Source organism: Hyperolius riggenbachi, chromosome 2, assembly GCF_040937935.1.
Source record: "Hyperolius riggenbachi isolate aHypRig1 chromosome 2, aHypRig1.pri, whole genome shotgun sequence".
Taxonomy (NCBI): domain Eukaryota; kingdom Metazoa; phylum Chordata; class Amphibia; order Anura; family Hyperoliidae; genus Hyperolius; species Hyperolius riggenbachi.
The window spans coordinates 149,007,184-149,033,804 of NC_090647.1; the positions used below are offsets into that span (position 1 = coordinate 149,007,184).

General features: G+C 43.8%; 1 protein-coding gene across 3 annotated transcripts in view; it reads right to left on the reverse strand.

Moving 5' to 3' along the window:
- Nucleotides 1–6,476: 6,476 nt before the first annotated feature.
- TROAP (trophinin associated protein) overlaps nucleotides 6,477–26,621 on the reverse strand; it is a 46,019-nt gene continuing 25,874 nt past the window's right edge. For all 3 annotated transcript variants that reach the window (XM_068267668.1, XM_068267669.1, XM_068267667.1), the window contains exons 8-17: nucleotides 26,128–26,192; nucleotides 25,825–25,973; nucleotides 24,234–24,312; nucleotides 21,696–21,793; nucleotides 18,061–18,177; nucleotides 17,881–17,958; nucleotides 17,018–17,080; nucleotides 11,502–11,757; nucleotides 11,196–11,377; nucleotides 6,477–7,273 (exon numbers count right to left, since the gene is read on the reverse strand). In XM_068267668.1, coding sequence (XP_068123769.1) covers nucleotides 7,244–7,273; nucleotides 11,196–11,377; nucleotides 11,502–11,757; nucleotides 17,018–17,080; nucleotides 17,881–17,958; nucleotides 18,061–18,177; nucleotides 21,696–21,793; nucleotides 24,234–24,312; nucleotides 25,825–25,973; nucleotides 26,128–26,192 — 1,117 coding nt within the window. In that variant the 3' untranslated portion in view covers nucleotides 6,477–7,243. The remainder of the gene's footprint in view (nucleotides 7,274–11,195; nucleotides 11,378–11,501; nucleotides 11,758–17,017; nucleotides 17,081–17,880; nucleotides 17,959–18,060; nucleotides 18,178–21,695; nucleotides 21,794–24,233; nucleotides 24,313–25,824; nucleotides 25,974–26,127; nucleotides 26,193–26,621) is intronic.

Sequence of the window (26,621 nt, forward strand, 5' to 3'; positions counted from 1 at the left end):
AAGTTCATCGTATGGTTCAAGAACTGTTTCCGGAGATGAATGCCATCTTTCAAGATAATGCCCCAATCCATACAGCTACAATTGTTAAAGGGAACCAGAGACGCCAGAAAAAAAAAAAGATTTTATACATACCTGGGGCTTCCTCCAGCCCCATACGCATGGATCGCTCCCATGCCGCCGTCCTCTGCTTCCTGGATCCGCCGGTTCCGGGTCCCATAGTTTCGGCCAGTCGGCGGCATCACGTGGCCAATTGTCCGCATCAAAGGGGCTCCCAGCATACCCTTACGCGTGCGGCTGCATACTGCGCCGCCGCAAGGATATGGAGGGATCCCCTGATCATGCGGACAATTGGCCGCGTCCGCCGGAAGTGACGGGACCCGGTACTGGCAGATCCAGGAAGCGGAGGATGGGGGCGTGGGAGCAATCCAGGCTTATAGGGCTGGAAGAAGCCCCAGGTATGTATGAAATCTTTCTCTTTTTTCATGTCCGGAGTCTCTGGTTCCCTTTAAAGAATGGCACGAGGAACATTCTAATGAAGTTGAGCATCTCATCTGGCCACCACAATCCCCAGACCTCAACATTGATCATTTATGGTAGTTATTAGAGATTCAAGTAAGAAGTTGATTTCTGCCCCATCGTCTCTAAAAGAACTGGAGGGTGTTTTAACTGAAGAATGGGCTAAAATTCCTTTGGAAACAATTCACAATTTGTAGGGATCAAAACCTCGGAGAATTGAGGCTGTAATTGCCGCAAAAGGTGGACCTACACCATATTAAAATATATTTTGTTGATTTTCAAGGCCTTTTACATCATTTGTCCAACCCCTGTATATTATCCTGGTTTGCACACCGATTCCTATATTTATATACTGCAATATTTTGGTATACAACTTGGGCCTTCAATTAAGTTTTAATCTAGGCTAGGAGGTCAAGCAGCGTTCTGTGCCACAGATCAGGCGTTTCTGCTCACTACAGGGGAGGGGGGGGGGAATCATTGCAACTGACCGTTTACCCATAGTCCCTGAACAGATACGCTGCTCGACTCTCTGCTGAGCAGCACACTATGACCTATTGAGAGGAAAGCAGGAGATGTCCCATTGCAAATATACAAAGCCACCCTCTTACCAGTTCAGGTCTATAGCTTGAGACCTGGATGCCGGTGCCAGCCACCTGTAGGTACACCACTCCTGCACAATCCAATAGACTTCAACAAAATGGAGACAGCACACAATAGGTTCTACAGAAAATCTGTATTAGCAGCATACAGAGGCACACAACATGTTTAAGGCGTAGCCCTTCCTCAGGTGTGCCACACCCATCACCAGTGACACCTTTATACCCCATTCACAGGAACACACTATTCAAAACCCTGGTCACATGATAACAAAAGGACTATATACAATCAATTCACATCTGGGAAACTACACATACAGTGTAGTTAATCACCAAGGAGCGCCCCTCCAGAAAAACCATGTACATTTTTTAATTTTTAAGTGAATAACGATACCAATCATGATACAGTCCTGTTTGCAGGCTTTCATAAGCAGTCATTTCAAATCTAAAGGAAGAAAACACATTCAAGGAAACACAAAGTGGATCCGAGGTTAACTTTTACTCATTGCATAATTGTGTTCCTTTCCTATTGTTTATAGGGCATTCCTTAAGCCAAATTCTTTGTTTTTGTTTTAACTCTAATTCCCTATAAACTAAAACCACACCCACAGGTTTTCAAAGAGCCTTGGCAGTAGCAAGGGCTCATGGGAGCTCAGTCTGGGCAGGAGGAGGTGTTACTAGCCATTTATTTCAGTGGCAGAGGGGAGGAGGGGGGGATTAGTTTTTTTTTTCACAAGCTGAGTGCTCAACATACAGATAAGCCTGCCTCTGTGTAATGTTTACAAACAACATGGCTGCTGTCATTGTATCACAGGAATAAATAATCATTTTCTATTAACGCTGTTTGCAGCTAGATTTGCTGTGCAAACTATCTAAACTTTAGATAAGATATATAGACAAGTTACTTGTTATAGTTTTTCATCTTGGATCCGCTTTAAGACTCCGCTTCATTTCTCAATCCATTTAGCCTCACATTGCAAAAATCAGTTTGTAACTATCACCCCCTCTTTGGGGGGGGGGGGGGGGACAGGAACGTTGTCCGTCACAAACCAACGCAATTGAACAGCAGTGTGATGAAAGCTTAAAAAGTGGCCTGAGACCTAGGTCTTATTTTTTTTTCTTTCCTATTGTGAAGTTAGAAAGGTCCCTTTTTTGTTCCTGAATACGTTGTTTTACCGCCCTCTCCATCTTACTGATATATATACATACCTGCAGGGACACTTGAGCTCGTATGCTACGTACAGGCTCAAGCAAGAGTACCTGTCCCTGACCGGTATCCTTTCACTAGTTGACAGGTTGGCAATGCCATTTAGCTTTATGATAGCACTGCAGCAATTATTTATGGGCTCAATCACTTCGGTTTTACACCAGGTCCGATTTGCATACCCAATTTTTGATGGTCCTACCTCTGTGATACGTGAATACTGGTGGATCCTCAAAGTTTTCCATAATTCGGGTCCTGCCTCAGGATCAGACAGAATTTCCGTACCAGAGTGGATCCGCTCAGACAATAGCCATAATTACAGATAAAAAGGTAACAGATTTGAGACTCTTCTCGTTGGGTTGTAACAAAACCTGTCTATCCAATGATTTTACTGCTTCACTTTATTTTAGAAGGCCATGCTCTTCATACCCTTTCTCCATTTTCCACATAGTCTTAATCCTCAATATTTATTGAGATGCATCTAGCCCTTAAAAATTGGGCTTTAGGAATGCCCTTTTTCACAGCTGAAGCATGGAAACTATCAGTACGAAGCAGATTGTTCCTTTCCATTGGTTTTTTAAATAGTTTAGTACATAACCACCCATCTTCAAAGATGGTGACATCAAAATAATTGATCGAAACGTTGGAACAATCTGCTGTAAATTTGATGGTCAGGTGGGTTTCATTGGCCTCATCCACCATCTGCTGGAACAGTTTCTGACTTCCATCGCATAGGATCAGAATGTTGTCAAAAAAACAAACAAAAAAAAGCAAGGAAAAAAAATGCATCTTTATACCCATCATGATTTGTGAACATGTCCCTCTCCAAGTCAGTGAGAAATACATTTTCAAAAGACTGGGCTACCGAAGAACCCATGCTAGTGCCTTGACACTGGATGTAAAAGCTGTCAAGAAACCGGAAATAAATGGAAAGCAAAATCAGCTCCAAAGCATCCAGCAAGAAAAAGAGACTTTCATTTCAAAGTGTTGTCTCCAAAAGTTTCTCCTCTATCCGACGCATTCACTCGTCATGTGGGATCGACTTAAATAAGCTCTGGACATCCAGTGTGCACAGCAAAAGGCCCTCTGGGACAGGCCCAATACTCTCCAGTGTGCATAACAAATCCTGTGTCAGACACGTCTCCACATTCACTAACAAATCCTGTAAATTAAAATCCACATATTTAGACAAGGGTTAAAGGACCGATCCTATCCCTGACCCGACTGGACGTCCCAGTGGGTTGTCCAAATCTTTATGTATTTTTGGTAATGGATACAAAATTGGTGCTTGAGGATTTTCAGTAGACAAAAAGACTGCTGTCTGTCAAGAATCCCATCAATTCCTTGTTGAACAAGCACATGAACCTTCTTTATATCCTATAGATTGTAAGCCTTCTTGCAGGGTCATCCTTTTTTGTCCTACCTGATCATGCACCTCCATTACTGTGCACCCATGCTATGCATATGAGTGAACTCAACTTGCCTAATCTCCATGCCCCCATCCAGTGACTGACTAAGCATTACCTTGTATTCGTACTGTGCTGCGTGATCTGTTTTTCTTGTATTCCTGTATTGTCCTATTGCTGTATGTCCCCCTAAATATTGTCTGTAACCTAAACCAATGTCCAGCGCTGCGGAATATGTTGGCGCTTTATAAATGCAATAAAATAATAAATGAATGAATATCAACTATGGGGTCCCTATCACAGTCTATAATGATCCTCACAATTAAGCTACCGCATTGCCTCCTGAATGTACTGGGACCGGTCCATTACAACAATAGCTCCACCCTTGTCCGCCTTAGTGATAATACCTTCATTCGCCTGTAAACATTTAAAGCTTCTTTCTCTAGGACAAATTTCTAAACAATTTTTCTTTCGGTTAAACTGTTCCCACATCTCCTGCACTTCATGCAGAACAGCCCCCTCAAACAACACTACAGAGGAGTTCACTAGATCAGGTGTCCAATTACTCTTTTTAAAGAAAGTACCTCATGGTGATTGGCTGGTCAGCAAATGTCATACGTAACTTGATGGAGCGAATGAACGTATAAAAATCCACCTCCCAACCAAACAAGTCACTTTCCGCAACCAGTACAAATCCCAAGCCTTTGATTAGAACACAACCTATCGATCTATAGTTTGACTAGATCTGAGTTAATAACTGGGCTGCTTACCCCTCCTACCGGGTGGTCATTCTCTTGGGGTACTCGTCCCTGGGCAGGGATTGTCTGGGATTCCTCTGCATTATTGTTCCTTCCGATGCCTCCGATGTCTGATCTGGTCCCGGCCCAGTGAAAAACCTGGGCTGAACGCTTCCCGCACAGAGTCATTAGAAGTGCCCCTTGTAGCACTACCCTTCCCAACGGCTACAGGCTCTTTCCATCCTGGCCACCGACGGTGTCTTCCTCCCTTCGAGTGACCACTTCTGGGTGGCGGCTTTCCACTGCCAGTTCCTGGTTGGCGTGGAAAAAGTCCCAGCTCTCCTTGTGCTCTGGCTGGCGGATCCTGCAGCGGTTGGCGAACTGGTCTGCGTTCCTGCTGCCAGGTATATACGCGCCCAGCCTTATAATCTTTAATGTCCCTGCAAACTTTGGATTACTTTACTGCTGCCAACTTTTTAAATGCGGCTAGTTGCAGATTGTGCTCAGTATACAGCACAGTATAATCCACAGGTGGCAGGGCAGAGATCAGATCCTTCTACAGTTTAGCATCAGCAGCACATATTTCCACTATGTGTACTCGCAGTCTCTCAATGGTTAGAACCATCACATCTAGGCTTCCTTTATTGAGAATTTCAAAAACCTTGCCTGGAACACTATCTTGGACCAGATATCAGTAAGACAGAGTGCAGTAAAAATAGCGTATTCAGGAACATAGACTTCGCAATAGGAAAGAAAGAATAGGAGACCTCGGTCTCGCACCTCTTAAAGGGAACCTAAACTGAGAGGGATATGGATGTTTCCCTTTAAACAATACCAGTTGCCTGGCAGTCCTTCTGATCTCTTTGGCTGCAATAGCGGCTGAATCACAGACCTGAAACAAGCATGCAGCCAATCCAGTCTGACTCCAGTCAGAGCACCTGACCTGCATACTTGTTTAGGGGCTATGGCTAAAAGTATTAGAGACACAGGATCAGCAGGAGAGCCAGGCAACTGGTATTTTAAAAGGAAAAATCCAAATCCTTCTCAGTTTAGGTTCCCTTTAAGCTTGCATCACACTGCTGCTCAATTGCGTTGGTTTGTGGCAGACAATGTTCCTGTCCTCCCCAAGAGTGAGTGCACCACCAATGGTCTGAACAAGAACCTGTGTCTTAAGTGTTTCCTTTAATGTGTTTTCTTCCATTAGGTTTGAAATGCCTGCTTATGAAAGCCTGAAAAAGGACTGTATCATGATTGGTATCATTATTCACTTAAAAATTAAACATTTAAAACTGTACATGGTTTTTCTTAGACACTAATTACAATTATTGTTATCGATTGTATATACTCTGTTCATTAAGGGATTGTAGTGTGACCAGGGTTTTGGATCATGTGAGTTCCTGTGGGTGGGGTATAAAGGTATCACTGGTGATGGGTGTGACACACCTGAGGAAGTGCTATACCCAAAACATGTGTGCCTCTGTATGCTGCTAATACAGATTTTCTGTTAAGCCTATTGTGTGCCGTCTCCATTTTGTTGATATCCCATTGCAGCAGGAGCTACAAGAGCCAATGAGGTGCTTTAATATATTTCTCTGAATTCTTACAACAATTTTTTGGAGTTTGAATGCACTGGCGTCAGTTCAGAGAGCCCCAAAGGAAAAAACTGCAGTTGTCATTCCTTGCAGATGTTTCAATGGCCTCCATTCACATGCATTAGGTAACAAAATGTTGGAAATTACCAACCAAGTATAGCCATGTTCACATTCATTTTGCCCGAAATGACCATTTGTGGGGAAAAAAAGTGATAAAAGTGCGGTAAAAAAAAAAAAAAGTTATTTTAGACTAATTCAAAAACAAAAAAATTAATAAAAAAAAAATATAAAAAAAAGTGTATGGTTTCATCAATTATCGATTTTTATGCACTTAGGTGCAAAACTAATCTCAGACAAGGTTGTTCATTTGTTTACACTGTTAACAAAAGCATTCAGATTATCCAACATAAGGACAAAACAGAATATTAAATTGCAAAATATAAATAGTGTTTTATTTATTAACATTAGTACAGAATTAGAGGTTTATAAAACAGCCTTGGTGGTACCAAAAGTAATGGTACAATATAAAAGATGGCATAAATACAGGACCTGAGGGGTACCCAGATTTCACAAACTTTTTGCTGGGCCAGCTGCATTTAGGGGATCGAGGATTGTACAAAGTCCAAAATATTAAGCTAGTTTGGTACTCCTCTATGCAGGTTTGATGAGGTCTCAGAATAGAATTACTTCAGGCTGTGCGGTCACTTCAAGTACTGCCATCAAGGAAATCATATACAGTCTTGTTGCACTGTAGCATAGGAAGCTAAGGGTAGGAGCTCTGTTGTGCCACCACTGAGCAACATGTGAAGGATACCCTTCTGGTTTTAGCTGAAATATCCTAGTAAACTGCTGTAGATTTACAATTTAACCAAAAGCTAAAGCCGTAGCAGAATAAGCATCCTATTTGATACGCATGACTTCACTGCATAACCAGTTTCACTCAGTACTCAGCATATTTCTCAGTAGGAATCAGCTTCTTAAGCTATACAGGAATGTAACTGTGGTTTAGAAGTATTGTGGAAACAGTATGTAGCATCTGAAGTATAACCACAGATACCTACACACCATGTATAGCAGTTCCTGGTCAGCTTACAGCTAAAATGCTCTGTATGGTGTTGAGTAGCACTGCTAATCGCAGATGCCTCTTCCTGGCCTATGGAAGCGATGGAAAGGATCACAGGACTTTAAGACATCATGACTCTGGATGTATAGGTGCAAAGTGCTAGAATAGGGAAACATGAAAATAAAAATGTAAGATGACATTTCAATGAAAAAACAGGTGCTAGTTACAAAATCCATTTGTAGCAAACCTGGGTTAGGACCCAGTTCACAGTGGCCTTAAAAACAGTCTATGTATAACGGAGGCGAACGGATCCTATAGGATCCCTTCACATTACTCCATTAGAACGGATCCGTTCAGCACGTTCTACCAGACTGACCGCAAGTTTGGGTAACAGATCAAAAACGGATACCAATAAAAACACTGATCCACAGGGATCAGTTTTTACATGGATCAGTTTTTGGTCCGTCCAGAGTGAACCGGACAGAACACTTGATATAGAGTACCTGCTAAGGGTGAGGATGCATTGTATACAGACAGTCTCTCCCAGCACGGCTTATATACTTCCTGGTATAGGTGTGTAGCCTCCTGCTCACCCGTACACCAGCTCAGAAACAGAGTAGAGGCTGGCCTAGTCAGTCAAAGGAGGAAGAGGAGCATGGCCCAGTCCTACAAAGCCCCAACCAACATGAAACCAGTCTCCTAAGGGCTCTGCCAAGCTCCTGGAGACTGGAATTTAATGCAGCCGAATGGCAGGGTTTGTAACCCACTTACCATATATACTCGCAAGCAAGCCGAATTTTTCACCCCCCAAAAGTGTGTGTGTGTGTGTGTGTGTGTGTGTGTGTGTGTGTGTGTGTGTGTGTGTGTGTGTGTGTGTGTGTGTGTGTGTGTGTGTGTGTGTGTGTGTGTGTGTGTGTGTGTGTGTGTGTGTGTGTGTGTGTGTGTGTGTGTGTGTGTGTGAGTGCCCCTCCCCACTCCCCCCATTACCTTAGGCGGCGCCACTTCCTCTATCCCTGTCCTGCTCCGGTAAGTAATTCACAGCAGCACGCCCCTCGGCGGCTGCTGTGTGATGACGGAGGAAACCATAGAGCGTTCCCATAGTAACGGCGATACATATCGCCGCTACAGGAAGCCGCTCTCTATGGTTTCCTCCGTCACACAGCAGCCGCCGAGGGGCGCGCTGCTGTGAATTAGTTACTGGAGCAGGACGGGGATAGAGGAAGCGGCGCCGCCTAAGGTAATAGCAGAGGCGGCCGCGGGGGGGGGGGGGGGGGGGGGTTGCGGGGAGGGGCACTAACTACCTACCCACCCATACTGGGCTCTATACTAGCTATACTGGGACACACTGGGGGGGGGGGGGGGGGATCACGCGGCCAGCATTTCATACCCCCGGCTTAAATTGGGGTCAATCATTTTTCCCTGTTTTTTTTAGGTACAAGTTTGGGGGGGGGGGGGGGGGGTCAGCTTACTAGCGAGTATATATGGTATATGAATAGAAAGGACCATAGAGTAAACCAAAAAAGAATGAGGATTTATGCAAGGTCTTTATGATACAAAAAAAATAAATAAAAAAACGAAAAATCTGACACAAATGCAAAAGAATTACATAAAATGTCTGATGTTTTGATTTTTTTTGTACCATAAAGACCTTGCATGAATCCTCTATCTTTTTTAGTTTACTCTGTGGTCCTTTCTATTCATACAAGTCTGTAAGCAGGTGAAGTGGATGACCCCAAAAAGGACTCAAAGGTTGTTTTTTTTACCTTTTCCTGTATATGTAAAAAGGACCTTACTCCCAATTATATTACAGGGTTTGTAACCCCACACGTCAGCGTTTGAAACATGATGCAGTTACCAGCAGCAAAAGAAGGAATGAAAACAAAAACAAAACCATGGTTGCACTCAGATGTGATTCAATAAGGAAGTCGCTTTTTCTGCTGCCTGTACACTACCAAGTGTCTGGCCATAGCATGGGAGCAGCTGACAGTGAATGAACTGCCTTCAGATTCCTGTGCGAAAGAGGCCTAGGAGTCAGCTGGGTTCCTCATCACCTCTTCCTCCCCACCTAACCTTTCATCTACCCACCCTGCTTTCCTCACTTGTGGTGCATGCGCCCATTTGTTTTTTTGAGACCTTGGAAGCCAAATTACATTTTCATTTGTTTATGCCATGGGTACATCTATCATCATAACCTGTGGATGTTGAACACTTTTCTTAAAGTGAATCTATTCATGAAATGTGTTGAGCTGAATACTCAGTGCTTCTTACATATTGTCTACATGTGTCCCTCTTTTACACCCTCTCAGTCATAATACAGGGAGACATTCCCTAGTCCTTCCCTACATAATTTAGATTGGTGAATCATACCCAAAATAGGAATAGAATGAGTTCTGTATTGAAAAATGTTATACAATAACCAATATGGCACATTTACAGTAGTTTTAGTAAAGTGTGTTTAGATGTGTGCTCCTTAAAGGATACCAGGGCCAAAAAAGGTTTCAGAAACTGACATCCCTCTTTCTCACCTTTTTTTCTCTTCCTCCAGGTCACCAGGAGTCACCATCACTGTGCAGACATTGGCCCGGCTGCACACGTCCTACAGCGCTCGACTGCAGCCGGGAAAGACATGCGCATGCCAATGACATCACAACTTCATGCAGAGTGCTCCTGGCCATGGTCACGTGCTGTAGGACGCATGCTGCTGGGCCAACATCTGCGCAGTGATGGAGACACCTGGCGACCCGCAGGGGGGGGTCTTTAGATGAGAAGGGGGGGGGTGTTAATGGAGAATGGGGAGAGTGGTGGCCATTAGTACAGTTCCCCATAAATGCCTGATCCTCCCATTTCTCCAGCCTTGGCTCTGGTATCGTTTAAGATGTTGACAAAATGTTCATATTTTTGTAATAAAGGCATGCCCCATGACTGAATTCATGATCGTTCACACCAAATATCCACCTTTAATTCCCAGAGACCCAAATACCATTAATAAAACTATTGGGAAGCGGGAAATTTATATACATGCTCCAACTCGTTACTGATATGTATATAAAATCATTTGGTCTCTTTCATATCTCAATCGTAAGCAGACCATGAAAGACAAAACATCCTTACAATAGTTTGCCACATCTTAATCGTAAATCAGGGCCATTGTGAAAATTGGTTTTGTTTTCCTGAACCGGAGAACTGTGAACACGTTAAAGCAACTTTAATCCAGGATTGAACTTCATCCCAATTAGTAGCCAATACCCCCTTTACCAAGCAATATCTTTACCTTTTGTGTAATAGTTCACCAGGGACATCTGTTTGGCTGATAGAGGTGAAACCCATCTGACAGTGTGAGGTTTTAGTCATGGCTATAAGTTTCCTGGCACCTTTTAGCCCATCACATTGGCCTCAATTCACTAAGCTTAACTCCTGTCTTTAATAACTCTTCTGAGCTGTTTTACAGTTATCACAATTATATTACCATGGTGATAACTGTAAAACAGCTCAGAAGAGTTATTAAAGACAGGAGTTAAGCTTAGTAAATTGAGGCTATAGTCTGTATTTATAGTAAGGACAGTTTTTGCCACTTAATTTTCTTCATGCTGACAGCACTAAAGATGCTGACCTGCAGGTTCACAGAGTATCACACATGAATTACGTGGCAAGTATCAATCATTTGTAGATCCAGCTTCTAACTTCTAACTTTGCTAGGTTGTGATTTTTTCCCCTCTGCTGTACCTTTTTCTGTAAACTTGCTCTATAACTGACCTAGTAAACCCAGACTGGATTTGGTCAGGGAAATACCAAAGGCATGCAGATATATTAGCAAATTAGGGATTGTGTGACATACATGCACCCACAGAAACTATCCTGAAATTAGTAAAACTTCAACTCCCTGATCGTTCAGAAATCCTTGCCATGTTTGGATATGAACACAATGAGGGTAGCAAACGTTCTGCCCAATAGACAATTTTAATAAATCCAGGTCAGGTTGGACGGAGTGTTTTCAGTGATTTTCAGTTCAGGAGAACCTTTGAAAACCAGTAGCAATGTATAGGAGAGAGAGCGCTAATCCACATATTGCATGTACACTTACCATGTCTTCTTGCCTCTCCAGAAAGCTAGATACAGGGTCCTCACAGCTTCTAATTGAGCCGACAGCCCCTAGAGATGTATAGAAGGCACATTCTTTATCAAGCCGGGCTTCCAGAAATTTCTGCTTGGCAGATACTGTAGCTTGTAGTCGTAATCGTGCAATATCAGGTAAAGAGCAAGAACCTAGGAGGAATGGTAAAGACATGCATCATTCACCGACATCTTGCAACCTTATCAAACTATAGCATAAAGATAAAGCTAAAACCATGCAACACAATCCATTAATGGTCACTAACGCTTCACTTACCTAAAGTGCTAGACTGCAGGGCTTGTACAGCAGGATGAGCTAGAAAGGAGAGGGGCACAGAGGGCCGTATACAAGGGTCACTGCTAGTAGAGGGCTCACTTGGCTGTGAGGAGGGTGGCGGCTGCACGTTTTCGTGCAACTGCAAATCTTGAAGCTGCCCATCTTTATTAACAGAGTTTTCAGGCAGCTCTGCCTCTTTCTGCTGTATTGAAGGGCTTTCCAACACCCTCTGTAGATTAGACACCGCAGTGGATTCCTATTTAATAAAAAGGCAGAAGGTGAAAATGAGCAGCAGAAGGTGAAGAGAAGCATCACAAACTACTACAACAGCAAACTGCCACAATGATCCAGTTTACTTTCACACAAAAAAAATGTGCAACAGATGCTCCATGCCCTCTGATCATGTTCCAGAATGTATCGTAACAAGTCTCCTTACCCTCCCTCTAATGCTTTCTATTGAGACAGCTTGAGCTCAAGCAAAAGCAATCAGATTTCTAGAATCTTCTAAAATTTCAAAAACAGAGTGGAAGAAGCATATGTTGGTAAAGGTTAAATGTAGAGGTAATTTCTGGTGTAGCGCTCTCTCCACATAAAGGATAGGGGGAAAAAAATGTGGATGTTGGGTTCTGTAGCTCTTTACATGTTTCTATGATGTTGGCAGGAAATAAGAATACTTCTACCACAATTCAGCACTGGATATGAACAAACAGTATACAATCGTGGAAAGATCTTGGTATTTAGATCCTCTGAAAAATTAAAACGCCTTGCGTTACCAATGAAAGCCCAGAGCACATACAGTCGTTGGTCACCAGTGCTGACAGAAAACCATTGGCTTGCCTGCTCTTGCATACAACAAGCCACAAAAGTTTTCACAGCTTTGTTCCTTGCAATCTCATAATAGGTGATTGAATAGTATCACTGGAAGTGTAGGTCAAATACAGGCTATTCCTGTCTAAAATCCAAGATGGCCACTGTCTACTTCCGGGTTAGTGTCACAATGTGTAAAGTTCTCCATTAAATTATGTATGCAGGGAGACATAGGGAAAAAACCTGCAAACATATACACACAGGCACAATTACTTTTACTTATTCCTGTAAAACCAAAGCACAGCTACATTTCATCTTTGTACATAGAGTTCCTGGCTCAGATGGGGAGAGATAATGTGTTCAACAAGCCCAGCCACCAATTATCTGGGTAGATAAATAAACTGGCACTGCTCTCAGATGCCAGCTCACAGACAGGGAGAACACAGGGGGGGAGGGGGGGGGAGAGAGAGAGAGAGAGAGAGAGAGAGAGAGAGAGAGAGAGAGAGAGAGAGAGAGAGAGAGAGAGAGAGAGAGAGAGAGAGAGAGAGAGAGAGATTTGAGCAGACTGCTCCCCCTGTTATAGAGCTTCCTGATAAAGAAGCCAACAGAACTCAGTCAGTGGTTTTTACAGGGGGGGGGGGGGGGAATAAAAGCTCACAGGGCAGATCAGACAGCAGGGTAAAAGCAGCCATACGCTGGTCGATTGCCACTAGATTGGACAGCAGATAGATCCCTCTGTGATCGAATCTGATCAATGAGGGATCTATTGGCTGCCTACACTGCAAACAAGTTTTGAATTGATTTCACTATGAAACCGATTCATAATCTGCGGAGCTGCCGCTGCCCCCAGCATACATTACCTGATCCGGCCGACGCAATTTTTCCGGTCTCCGCTGCCTCTTCTCTGCTCTGGGCTTCAGCTTCACTTTACTTCCTGTCGGGGAAGTTTAAACAGCGGGCGCTCTACTGTTTAAACTTTCCCCGACAGGAAGTGAAGCCAGCCAGAGCCCAGCGCGGAGAAGGGACAGCGGGGACACGCACCGGTGTAACAGGCAATGTATTGCCACCAGCGCTGGGTCGGACATTCGACCGCTGTTATCGACGCACTTCCAACCCGCCGGCGATCAAGCATAATCTTCTGCGTGGACAGAACGATCGATTTCGGACGGAAAGCGATCGGTCAGCGTTTGCGCATCGATTTCACAGCAGATTCGATCACAGTGCTCGAATCTGCTGTTTATCGGCAGGAAATCGAATAAGTGTATGGGCACCTTAAGTGTCTTTTCTCATGTCCCTACTATTATAAAGTATTAATTAAAGCAGGTTGCTTCGTCTCTGGTACACTTTTAAACAAATCTACATTGTAAAGGTTTATACATAAAATAAAACCATGCAGTCTCTAAAAATGTCATTTTTAGGAGTAGGACGACAGATCCAATTGTTTATCAGTTCATTTTCACCTCGGGTTCACTTTAAGGCCTCGTTCACATCATACTCGCTTCCGTGCGCATTTGGAAGCGCGTATGACGCGGTGACATGCAGGAACGGCAGAAGGGCATAGACAGCCCTTCTGCCGTTCAGATCTACTGCGCTGCGCAGCAGTACGATGCGCTATGATGCGCTTGCGTACTGCTGCCTGCATTTTGCCCGCAAGCGCAGGGCTGATCCCATCACTGTCAATGGATGGGATCAGCAGTGCAGATGGCAAGCGATCATATGCGTTGCGTTCTGATCTCACAGCCATCTGCGCTAAGTAGATGTTAACAAGGCCTAAGGGCACGTTTCCACTATTGCGGTGCAGAATCGCCTGGATTCCACCGCTGATGAAATCGCATGCGGATGCGCTTCCCCATGCGTTTGACGCAAATTCGCATGCGAATTCACATAGGTGAGGGTATATGCGATTTTAACCATGTCACTGCCTGTGTGAATTTACATTCGTACCTATGCGAATTCGCATGCAAATTCGTGGCAAAAACGTATGGGGAAGCCGCATGCGATTTCCCTATTAAATACATTGCATGCGATTTGCATGCATTCCACTCGCAGGCGAATTCTGCGGCTCTTTTGTGCGTTTTTTCACCGCTGAAAAAAAACGCACCTCGACAACGCTACAGTGGAAACAGGCCCATCCACTTGCATTAGATGTGCGAATCCGCATGCGTTGGGACGCATGCGGATTCGCGATAGTGGAAACGAGCCCTAAGGCCATGTAACATGGGCAACTGAGTTGCTAGCAACTGATTTGCAGCATTAGCTGCTAGCTATCCTGCCTTCCTACCAACAGTGAATGTTTTGCAAGCGTTACATTGTTATTCTGTTGACAGCTACCAGTATTAGATGCCACAGGAAGCAAACTAGAATGGTTTCTGCAGGCATCAGTTCTTCAAGACACAATAGAGAAATCCTGAATGAATGCTGGCCGCAGTTGTATGGCACACTAGGTGGCACTTCTAAAACCACCAGAATCTTTGCAGTGTTCAACAATGAGCAAAATTTGGGAAGAAAACAAACACTTCATGTGATGACTTTTTTTTTATATAAATGCAAGATCGCATGAGTGCACCACTTTTAGATACTACAGTAGTAACTTTATACTAAACTCCAATGGACCTATCCAAGCAGTGTACTACATTAGAATTTGTCACTCTCAAGCACATGGTATACAGTAGTACAGTATCCTTAGTCAATTGGAAGTTATTATCTCTCTTCAATGGCATTAGTATGAGCAGAGACAGCATCTAAGCTAGATCAAAATGCATAGTGCTCAATATGCAGGGATTTGCATGCAATCATGCAACAGCTTGCATAGGAAAGATAGGCCTCACCAGTTACTGCAGGTACCGATAGTGTGCTTCACATGCCTGTGCAGCTAGGATAATACTGTAGTGTTGCAGCCATGCTTAAGCCATGTCATTCAATACAGCACCAGATTCAGAACAGGTACAGTACTGGACATACATCGCAAACATGCACAAGCTAGTCAGATGACAGGCAAGTACCTCAGCTCAACAAGCTAACATGTAAGTGCACAGACAGTATCTAGGCTTAAAGAGACTCCGTAACAAAAATTGCATCCTGTTTTTTATCATCCTACAAGTTCCAAAAGCTATTCTAATGTGTTCTGGCTTACTGCAGCACTTTGTACTATCACAGTCTCTGTAATAAATCAACTTATCTCTCACTTGTCAGACTTGTCAGCCTGTGTCTGGAAGGCTGCCAAGTTCTTCAGTGTTGTGGTTCTGTGATGCATCTCCCCCTCCTGGCCCCTCTCTGCACACTGCTGTATGTTGTTTAGATTAGAGCAGCTTCTCTCTTCTCTCTTATCTTTTACAAGCTGGATAAATAGTCCTCTGAGCTGGCTGGGCTTTCACATAGTGAGGAATTACAGACAAGGGCAAAGCTGTTTGCAGGAAGAAACGAGCAGCCTGAAACTTCAGTGCATGAGAGATGCAGGGGGAAAGAAACACACAAATGATCTCTCGAGATTCAAAAGGAATGCTGTATACAGCCTGCTTGTGTATGGATGTATTTTCTATGTGTGGACATACTGTACATCAACCTACTTCCTGTTTTGGTGGCCATTTTGTTTGTTTATAAACAAACTTTTTAAAACTGTTTTAACCACTTTAAATGCGGCGGGGAGCAGCGAAATTGTGACAGAGGGTAATAGGAGATGTCCCCTAACGCACTGGTATGTTTACTTTTGTGTGATTTTAACAATACAGATTCTCTTTAATCAAGTACAGTAATGCGCAGTGCAGTGCTCAATATGCAGGGAATTTAGCATTCAGTAATCAGACAGCAGCTTACACGGGAAGCATAGGTTGATGTAGCTTGCGGTCTTTAGCCCATGCACTACCGGTACTTTTGAGGTAATTCACACGGGCCCAGAGTAGCGTGCAGATGCTGACCCGCTCACGGGTCTCTGACGCATGATGCATTCGCCCTCCCAATTTACAGATATACCTGATGCAGAGTACCGCAGGGGCCAAAAAATAGGTTCACCACAACCAAAGTTCTAGTATATCCACGTTTACTATGCCCGACATTACAACTAACGTTTGTTTACTATACCTTAAAGTACTTACGAGGCCAGATTTGTAAAAAATACATAAAAAAAAAAGTTAAGATACCTGTGTGTGTTTGCAAGGCACGGAGGACACTGTCCATGCCGTTCCGCCTGGTCCCCGCTGCTTAATATGCCCCCGAACGGTCCACGACCGTGCGGCCCGAGTCGTGCTCCCCAGCCTGTACCAAGATGGCCGCCGGAGCTGGCCGCGGCTGCGCAGTCCGCATAGCCGCGAGTGCGGCTGCGCAGCTCTAAGGCCAACCCCCCGATCCACGTAACAGTAGCGTGGATTGGGGAGTTGGCCTTAGAGCTGCGCAGCCGCACTCGCAGCTATGCGGACTGCACAGCCGCGGCCAGCTCCGGCGGCCATCTTGGTACAGGCTGGAGAGCCCGACCCGGGCCGTGCGGTCGGGGGTCGTTCGGGGGCATATTAAGCAGCGGGGACCAGGCAGAACGGCACGGAGGGCGCGGACGGCGTCCTCCGTGCCTTGCAAACACACAGGTATCTAACTTTTTTTATGTATTTTTTACAAATCTGGCCTCGTAAGTCCTTTAAGTCTTCCTATATCTGAGTTTTCTATGATATTATACTATACATGCAATATAAACACTTATGTCAGTTACAAAGTTAACCTACCTTTTCCTTGTCAGAGTCTCTTGGACAATCTCCATCTAAGAACAACCGCACAGCTACTCGTTCCTACAAAAATATAAAGGCAGAAAACAATTACAGTCCAAACTATTTCATACAACCTTTTGGTCTATAGCAAGCATGGGCAAACTTGGCCCTCCAGCTGTTAAGGAACTACAAGTCCCACAATGAATTGCAGGAGTCTGAGCCACAGTCATGACTCAAAGGCAAATGCATTGTGGAACTTGTAGTTGGAGGGCCGAGTTTGCCCATGCCTGGTCTATAGTAATATGGTGGCCAGCATTCTTTCCCTACTAACATGTGAGGTTTGATTTCCAACATGGTCCCCATCTGCACAGACTTTATAGGTTTTTTCTAGTATTTGCGTGGGACTTCACCAGGTACATTAGTTCCACATCCCAAAACCTACAGGTGTGTTAAATGGCTTCAGAAAAAACACAAAACTCTTGACTATAACAGGAGTATCAGAGTGTGTTTCTGCACTGGGTGCTGGGCTGTGATCACATTGGAGAGGTGACTGGCATCTATTATGTAATTGGATTATGCTATGTGCCTCTTATTTTTATTTTACTTGACATGTTGGCTGGATATCGTGGAGCCGTCCTAGTCTCCTGGAATTGGATCACTCAGATGCCGTTGGATTGAAGACAACTGGATTCTTGATATTGGGACTGAACTTTATACTTTACCCTAGCCTATGAGCGCAGTTAATTCTTTCTTGGATGGTTTTTGTATGACAGTACATTAGTTAATGCGCACCACGTTGTATTGATCTGCATTGTACATGCCTATCCGTAGCGCAGACTAATTGTGTATTAGTCACAGGTGAACCATACAAACAAACTCACCATCTCAGGTTCATTTTCACACAATGCGGTTGTCGGGGTATGCTCATCTGCCCACTTTACAGCTGACTGTGATGAACTCTGCATAATAACATTTTAGTAGAATATAAAAAGGCAAACTTGTATAGTAAGTGAACAGTATCAAACATCCAATACATGTCTTCCCTGCAACTTTCTACATACCTGAACACATGTGTAATCCATTTCAAAGCGCTTGTTGGCCATCTCTAGCGCCAGAGCTCTAGGAGTTTTTGGAAATACTGGTGGCTTTGAAGAACTGCAGGAAGGCTGGAAGTAGCTCTATAACATATGAATATGATAAGATAGATGATTATGGCTGATAAACTATCCATTGCTTGAGCATTATTAAAATATTATTTGCATTTAAAACATGTAAGAATAGAAGTACTTGAAAAAGGAAATTAAATACAGATAGTACCATCCCATGTGATGGGCATATAGCAAGTGCCACATTGCCCGTTTACCATATGAGAGATCCCTATTGGGTGCAGCTTTATTCATTTTGATTAGCTATCCAATGGTAAACATCCAGCTACCAACTGCAGATGCAGTTTAAGAGGACAGCTGTGTTTTCCTCCTCTTACTGATCACAAGGCATTTTAATCATCATCCAATTGAACCAGTAGACGAATGAACAACAGTGCAATAACATTCAGCATGGCCTGTAGTGAGGAATATGGAGGTACAGCCTAACAGCCATTTGAAAGCATATGAGAACAGAGACCACCTGAAGTACCCAAAACCGCATCCTTTCCTACTCTTGTGTTCCTGTGGCATGGGTCTTGTGACGATACTGCAATAGACGTCAGCCAACTAGTTTTGTCACACTAAAGTGACTGCCTGGTGTTCTTAAATGGAGTGTTTTAAAGGAACACTATCGATTAACTGTACAGGGGTAGGGAACCTATGGCAAGGAGCCAGATGTGGCTCTTGATGGCTACATCTGGCTCACATACAAATCAGTAGGGGTTGATTCGCTACGCTACACTGCTCAAGCAGCGCAAAAAATAAATAAATTTAAAAGTAGTGCACGCTACTGCTGTAGCATGCACTACTAACTTACTTGTGCTACCCCAAAACAAACGGCTGCTCCAATTGCTCCACTCTGGACCCTGTCAGGTCCAGTAACTGTAGGACAAGATCCCCGCACTTTGGCCCAATACGCTGTCACTTGACAGGCAGCCTATTAGGCCAAAGTGCGGGGATCTCGTCCTACAAAGTGAATCAACCCCCAAAATCAGCTAGCTAATTGTACAAGCTGTTAGTCAGTTCTTATCCTGTCTGGCTCTCAGGGTAATTGCTGATGTTGCTGAAACCCAAAAGAAGCTGAATACATGTCTGACACTTCCGCTGCCCAGAGGATCAACTGTATACACATCACCATGGCAACATAGCCCTCTGCTGCACATGCGCATTATCCCAGTTTGAAACATTGTATGGTTTTCATTTGCGATAGGAATGGTTTGGGAAGTGCTGCCAAGTACGTGCGTGCGTGTGTGTGTGTGTGTGTGTCTACTTACACATTATTTGTACACTGTCATTTTAGAACACTTGGTTTGAAAGTGTTCCTCTAAGATTAGTCCCCAATGATGTACGAATTTGGAAAACTAGTTTGGAGGGCTCTGCTGTGGCATTGTCATAAGACCCACCAGAACATGAGGGACAGTAGGAAGGGATGTAGTTTTGGTCACTTCAAGTGGTCAGTCGAGGAGAATGCACAGCGAAAAAGCCAGTTTTAAAACTTTGGCCAGTTTTTTAGCCCATGGAGAAATTTTTAATAAAGTGTTACACTAAATAAATTCATGATCTTGCGAATGACAGAAATAAAAGGAAGAGGAGGAATATATTATAGATAAAAAGGAACCCCCAGCATGCAACTGAATGGCAATGGCAATTAAAGGGCTAGTGCTCCTAAAGTATGTAATTCCAAACCATAACAGCAGAAAAAGTTTTAAAGTTTTGAATGCAGGATTAGCATATTTATAATTTAACACACTCAGACCAGTTGCTGTTGAAATGTTATTTTTATGGTGCCAATCCCGCTTTAAAGCACCCCTGAACTGAGAGGGGATTTCATTCATAAGCTTTATGCTGTTTAAAGTGGTGCTGCAACAAAAGTACTGCACCACTCAAAGATCTGTGCCCCCAGGGGTCCCCGTTCTAGTCAGATGAAATCTTCGACTGTACTAGACCATTGAATCTACTAGACGAGGAGGATGTGGCAGTTATCCTCCAAAATCACACTCCCTTGTGCTGTCAAACCTGTAAAAATTAAAAAAAAAAAAAAAAAAGTAGGGGAAAGAGTTGAACTTACCCGGGGCTTCTAATGGCCCCACTCAGATGTCCTGTACCCACGCAGCCACTTACCAATGCTTTGGTTCACTTCTGGAATTCCCGACTTTAATATAGGGAAGCCACTGAACGGCGGTGTCTGTGCTCTCGCTAACGTCACCAGGAGCGCACTGCACAGGCGCAGACTGTACTGGGCGATTCATTGCTGGTTACGTCAGCGGGAGCCCGGCCGCCCGCAGTGGCTTTCCTATGTTAGAAGTGAACCGGAGGCATCGGTAAGTGGCTGCGCAGGTACAGGACGTCTGTGGGGGGCCATTAGAAGCCCCTGGTAAGTTCAACTCTTTTTCCCTTACCCCTTCCCCCCCCCCCCCCCCCCCCCCCCCCCCTTAGTAGTCCTTTAAAGTGCAGGCGTACTTTAAGTAATGAGCTGGTTTATGTGTTAGACTATATCATACATATTAAAGCAAATCTGAACTAAAAATATACCTAGGAGATCATTGTATGTGTTGCAGCAATCTTATCCAGAACCTCCCTGTAATCTTATACTATTCTCAGTTTAAGGTGATACATTTCAGCGTGATGTATAATGTGTTTCATTCAAGTGAAAAAAAAAATGTTTTTGTTTTGTTATCAGCAGTGTTTGCTCATTAAGCTAAAGCAATCAGACTATCAGTAGCATTACCAATATTCTACTAACGGGAACAAGAGATAGCGGAATATGACAAGTTACCAATAGTTAGGTCTCACACCCATTTTAACATAATCTGTATTTGTATAGCGATTTTCTCCTGTCGGACTCAAAGTGCTCAAGAGCTGCAGCCACTAAGGGTACGCTCAAGGTACTGACCCTAGCCAGGATTCAAACCCTGGTCCCCATGTCAAAGGCGGTGCCCTTAACCAGTACACTATCCAGCCACTGCTAAATGTATGCCTTGATCAGCTAGCCACTTCGGCACAAGGATTTTTAGTAAGGGTACTAGACATCTGTGTAATATCTTTTGTTTATTACAAGAAAAAATGTCATACTTGAAATATTGAGCAAAGATACTTCATGCAGACATTGTTAAAGAAGAACTGTAACCAAGGATTGAACTTCATCCCAATCAGCAGCTGCCTTTCCCATGAGAAATCATTACATTTTTTCTTGACCAGATCAGGGGGCTCTGTTTGACTGATTGTGGTGAAACTCATCCCACAGTGTTATGTAAACACCTAGGTACTGACATACTGTAGAAGCCTTGTTGCATTGTGGGAAATAACAGCAGTTTCCAACTGCCAAAAAAGCATCTCCTTCCAACAGATATCACCTGCCAGCAGTAAAGATGCCACCATGTGATTAATTTCAGACTGTAAGTCAGGGAGGAGGAGAGATTTTACAACGGGCAAACACTGACTAAATCATTTGTAAATTGTAAAACTTCCTGCTAGGACAAGAGGACACTTCAGAATCATTATTGCCCAGCAAAACCCAACAGCATACAGACTCATGAACCTAGAATACAAACCACAGTGGAAGGCTTTGTCTGCAGGACTCTCCTGGCTGACCCATCAAGGCTCCTGGCAGCGGATGTGTCTGGAACACGGCAGGGACTGAATATTAGATCTGAATAGGGGAAAGAGGATGTTAAAATATTGATCTTGAATAATGTTAAAATAGATATCTGTTAGTAAATGCCTACAAAAGAACAAAACAAAAAAAAAAAAAAAAAAAAAAAAAAAAAAAAAAAAGAACGAAAGAAAGATGCAGGTGCTGCTTAAGAACATAGAAAAATGTGATGGCCATACCATATCAGCGTACCTGTGTATCAGGGCCCGTTTCCACTAGTGCGGTGCGAATCGCTGGGATTCCACCGCTGACAAAATCGCATGCGGATGCGATTCCGCATGCGATTTTTGCCGCGATTTCGCATAGGCAGGCTATCAGCGATTTTAACCATGTCACTGCCTGGCTCAATGTACATTAGTTTTAGTGCGATTTCGCGGCAAAAAACGCATGTGCGTTTTCCCCTAATACATTGCCTGCGAATCGCCTGCATTCCACACGCAGGCGAATTCTGCAGGCCCTACCGTGCAGTAAAATCCTGCACAGAAAAACGCACCAAAAAACTGACAAGTGGAAACAGTCTCATCCACTTGTATTAGTTATGCGAATCCGCATGCAGACAACGCATGCGGATTCGCTCTAGTGGAAACGGGCCCTCCTGGTTTTTTGGCCAGATTATTTTGTTTTTCCTGGGGCCATTAAAATAAAACAAAAAGTCCACAGCTTCCTCGGATTAAATAAATTATTCATACAAATATAGTATCAGTTGTTTACAATCAGCCTGCAGCAGAAGTCTCAAGCTTTCAGGTGGTGTGCATTAACAATCGTCAAGACCACAAACGGAAATAAAAATAAATAAATAAAAAAAATGAACTAATCTGATGAATGACAGATGAATCAGTCCAAAAACTGGATCGACAGGCAATCGGTAAGGGTCAGTTTCCGTTCGCTTTCCAATTCGGACGTGGCTCCTGTTCTGCTGCATAGCTGCAGCCCAAATCACCGAATAGTGCAATGCACGGCTATAGCGATTTGGCTGCTTCCAGCAGAAATCTGTAGCATGCTGTCCAGAATTGCACCAGTGTGATCTGGACAGCAAACCATTGAAATGGCAGCATCCCGCCCCCCCCCCCCCTCGCATGCAGGAAAACTCTGCAGATTTGGGGCAGCACAGTGGAATATGGTTAGCACTCTCGCCTTGCGGTGCTGGATTCCCGGATCGAATCCCAGCCAGGGCAACATCTGCAAGGAATTTGTATGTTCTCCCCGTGCCTGCATGGGTTACCTCTGAGCACTCTGGTTTCCTCCCACATCCCAAAAAAACATACAGATAAATTAATTGGTCCTGGACTACGATACATACACTACAACATATAGACATATGACTATGGTACGGATTACATTGTGAGCCCCGCTGAGGGACAGTTAGTGACATAATATATACGCTGTACAGCACTGCAGAAGATGTCAGCGCTCTATAAATAATAATAAGGCCCAGATTCTGTCTCAGTGGAAATAGGCCCCAAATCATTTGCTGCTGATCAGTACCACCAACAGTGCCTGATCCAAATGATGGGATAGGAAATTGTATAGTTCATAGGCACCTTAAAGTGTACCTGAAACAAGAGAATTTATACATACCTGGGACTTCCTCCAGCCCCCTCACCATCATCCTGGACCGCCTCAATCCTCCGCTTTCAGTACCAGTAAATCATTTTGTTGCAGCTGGTCTGCGCGTACAGCGCATGTGGCCCGCCCAAATCACAGGGAGAGTCATGCACAGCACCAGGAGTGTGACAGCATCGCGTGCAGCCTAGATGCATATGCGCAGTACATGTCAACCAAAGGCTTTACTGGGACGGAAAGCCAAGGATCAAGGTGGCCTGGGAGGACAGCAAGGGTGCCATCTACCTCAAGGGGGCTGGAGGACGCCCCAGGTATGTATAAATTCTCTCAAGTGTCCTTTAAGTGAATCTCATTTTATTGGAAGCAATTTAAACTTAACCGTTAAGACTGCGAGCAAATTTCTGAAAGAGCTACATGACCGTTCCAGCTCTGTTTGAATTGTACTTATTAAACGTCTCATTGCGATTCAACTTCATGTTACTGTTGCAATCCTTATTTAGGAAGCTCAGCACAACATATATATATATAGATATACAACCACCACCATTATAGGCTGGAAATCCATTTCAGCATGCTCAGATAAAAGCATACAGGCATGCCTCTAAGCAGTCACGTTTAAAAGATAAAACAGCAGAGTTAAGGCCCATACACACATCTGATTTTTTGGAACGACGGGTCGTTTGAACGTCCCGTCGTTCAGACGTCTGCCCGCTAAATCGGGCGTGTGTACAGACTGTCGTTCGCGTGATAAGACTGAGTTTGAGCGATCCGCCCGGCGGATTCCAAATACTTGGCACCATGTAAAGCTTAAATACAGCAGTGCATTCAGCAATTATGGCTTAATTACTACCTAAATGAAATAGAGAGGGCTTACCTTTAATTGGCACATTAGACATCGAGCATTGGGCAAGCTTTGGTGAGGCTGTCTGCACTAGAGAGGTTCCAGATGATGCCTGATGCAATAAAGGGCAACAATTAGGCAAGAAATTTTGCTTCGCATTAAAATGGGATCAAACTCAAATTTCATCTATGGTCTCAAGCATTAAACAGCACAAGTCATGGGGCAGATACTGCATCTCACAGCAGAGAGCCAAGTGCCATATTCCAGCATGCTGAACGCCTCCAAGTACCCTCCCCTAGCAGGCATGTGAAGAGAAGATGGGTGGGCTTAAGAAAAAGCAAGACAGCCATTAAGAAGCTGCTTTTGGCAAACCCACCGGAAATGCTTTAAACAAATTCCTGCCTAGTAAACTAACGCAATGCCATTTGAATAGGAGAGTACAGGATGTACCCAGGGAACACGGCCATCACCACAGCAGAGAACTCAGCCCATGATTTGCTATTAAATGGCACTGCACCACTACCACCAGATTACAGGTTAACACTAGGGAGAAAATTAGAGAAGGATGCAGCACCTCCAACTTGCTTCCCTCAAGCAACTGAGGTATAGAAGGCCTGGAATCACTCACTTGTCTAACCCTTGCTGTGGAGGATTGCATGGGTTACAAAAAAAAAAAAAGTTTTGAAGCTACTGCAAGGGTTAATCTTCATTCCTCTACACTCATTAGCTAATTAATAAGATGGTAAACTTTGCAGGACCAAGGCTGTATAGAGGTCACTAGCCGGTGGGTGAGCGACAGTGGTGCAGGAGTGGTGTCATGCAGCAGCCTAGGGATTTGGAAAGGACAATGCTCTCATCCTAATCGAACCACTAGGCTGATCACCGTGTTACTGCATACAAAAATATGCATATTTTTCTGTATTAAAATTTGCATGTGAATTCTCACACAAAATACAAAATGTGTATTGGGAACTCAGCCTTAATAGTATCCATTGTAAAAAAAAAAAAAAAACCCTGCAGGGATGAGTATATAACAGCTTTGGTGAGAGCATTGCAGACAGTGTACAGACGAGTCAACAGCCTCCAGGACAGTGAGGTATCTGTTGCTATGCAGGGGAGCAGAGGGAGTGGTGTGGAATTTAGTATATTTCCACAAGTGGGAAAATGGGAAGAATCACATAGCTCCAGTGAGAACAAACAAATAGGATAATATTAGCAGGAGCTTTCAAAAATAAATAAATAAAAAAAAAAAATCACAAAGCGCTCAGAAAAGGTCTTCTGCTGTGCACCAGCCCTTAGGGCCCTTTTCCACCAGCGCTGGCTGAATCGCAAAAACGCAAACCGCTAGCGATTTTACAATCGCTACGGTTTGCTTTTTAACATAGGAATCGCGGTAGGTCATTTCCACTACCGCGATTCGTTTTTGTCAGGAATGCGAACGCGCGGCGGAGCGATATTTGCTATGCAGTGCATAGCAAAATCGAGGCGGCGAACGTCGGGGAATCGCCGGTAATTGCGATTCAGCAATCGCTAGCGTTCAGCGTGAACGCTAGCGATTGCAAGTGGAAAAGGGCCCTTAGTGCCAGTTTAACAAGACTAAATTCAATCCAAAATACCCTCTCACCTTAGCACTCTTCAGCATTGAGTGTCTGCCCTGCATAGGGACCCTCTGTGCCAGGCTTAATTTGCGACTGCAGGCAATGATCGTATCTGTGTTGGAGAGGATGGTGGCAATGGCCTTTGAAGCTGGTACAAACACTTCAGGGCTAGGATCTGAAACAGAATACAGCGAGTTCTTCACAACCACTAGCAAAATGAGACCTATGCTATGGTCATACTACAGTTCTCATATACTATAGGTGCATTTTGATGGGGAAACGAAAGAACTTAAGACGTGCAGAAGTTCTGACCTGAAGTCCAAGTCTACCTGTGTTTTTACTAGAATCTTCTTTATCTGTAGGTCTGTTGATCTCTGCGGGAGAGTTATCGCACCTGGGGAGTAAGAAATATAGATTTTTCACAACAGATAAAAATCCTTCATTAAGTCATGAAATGTTAAAGGAGAACTCTGGCATGTTAACCTAAAGTGCCACTTATTGTAACTGATCACTGTATACACTTTCCCTAGCTTTATAAGACTGCTGAAAACAGCATTTCTGCTATTGGAAAGTCAATAACCCCAGAGAGAGATAACCCCAGACTCAATCTGCTTTTCCCATTATCTTCAGTAGGGATTATCACAGATATGCAAATCAAATTCTGAGTTGATGCAAATTCTTATGAAACTATACGCAGCTTGAAAATGGACCAATCAATTTAAACATGGGTTTAAATATAGGATTGGTCCATTTTCAAACTGCATATATTTGCATCATTTCAGAACAATTTGCATCTCATCGATCATCCCTAATCTTCAGTGAT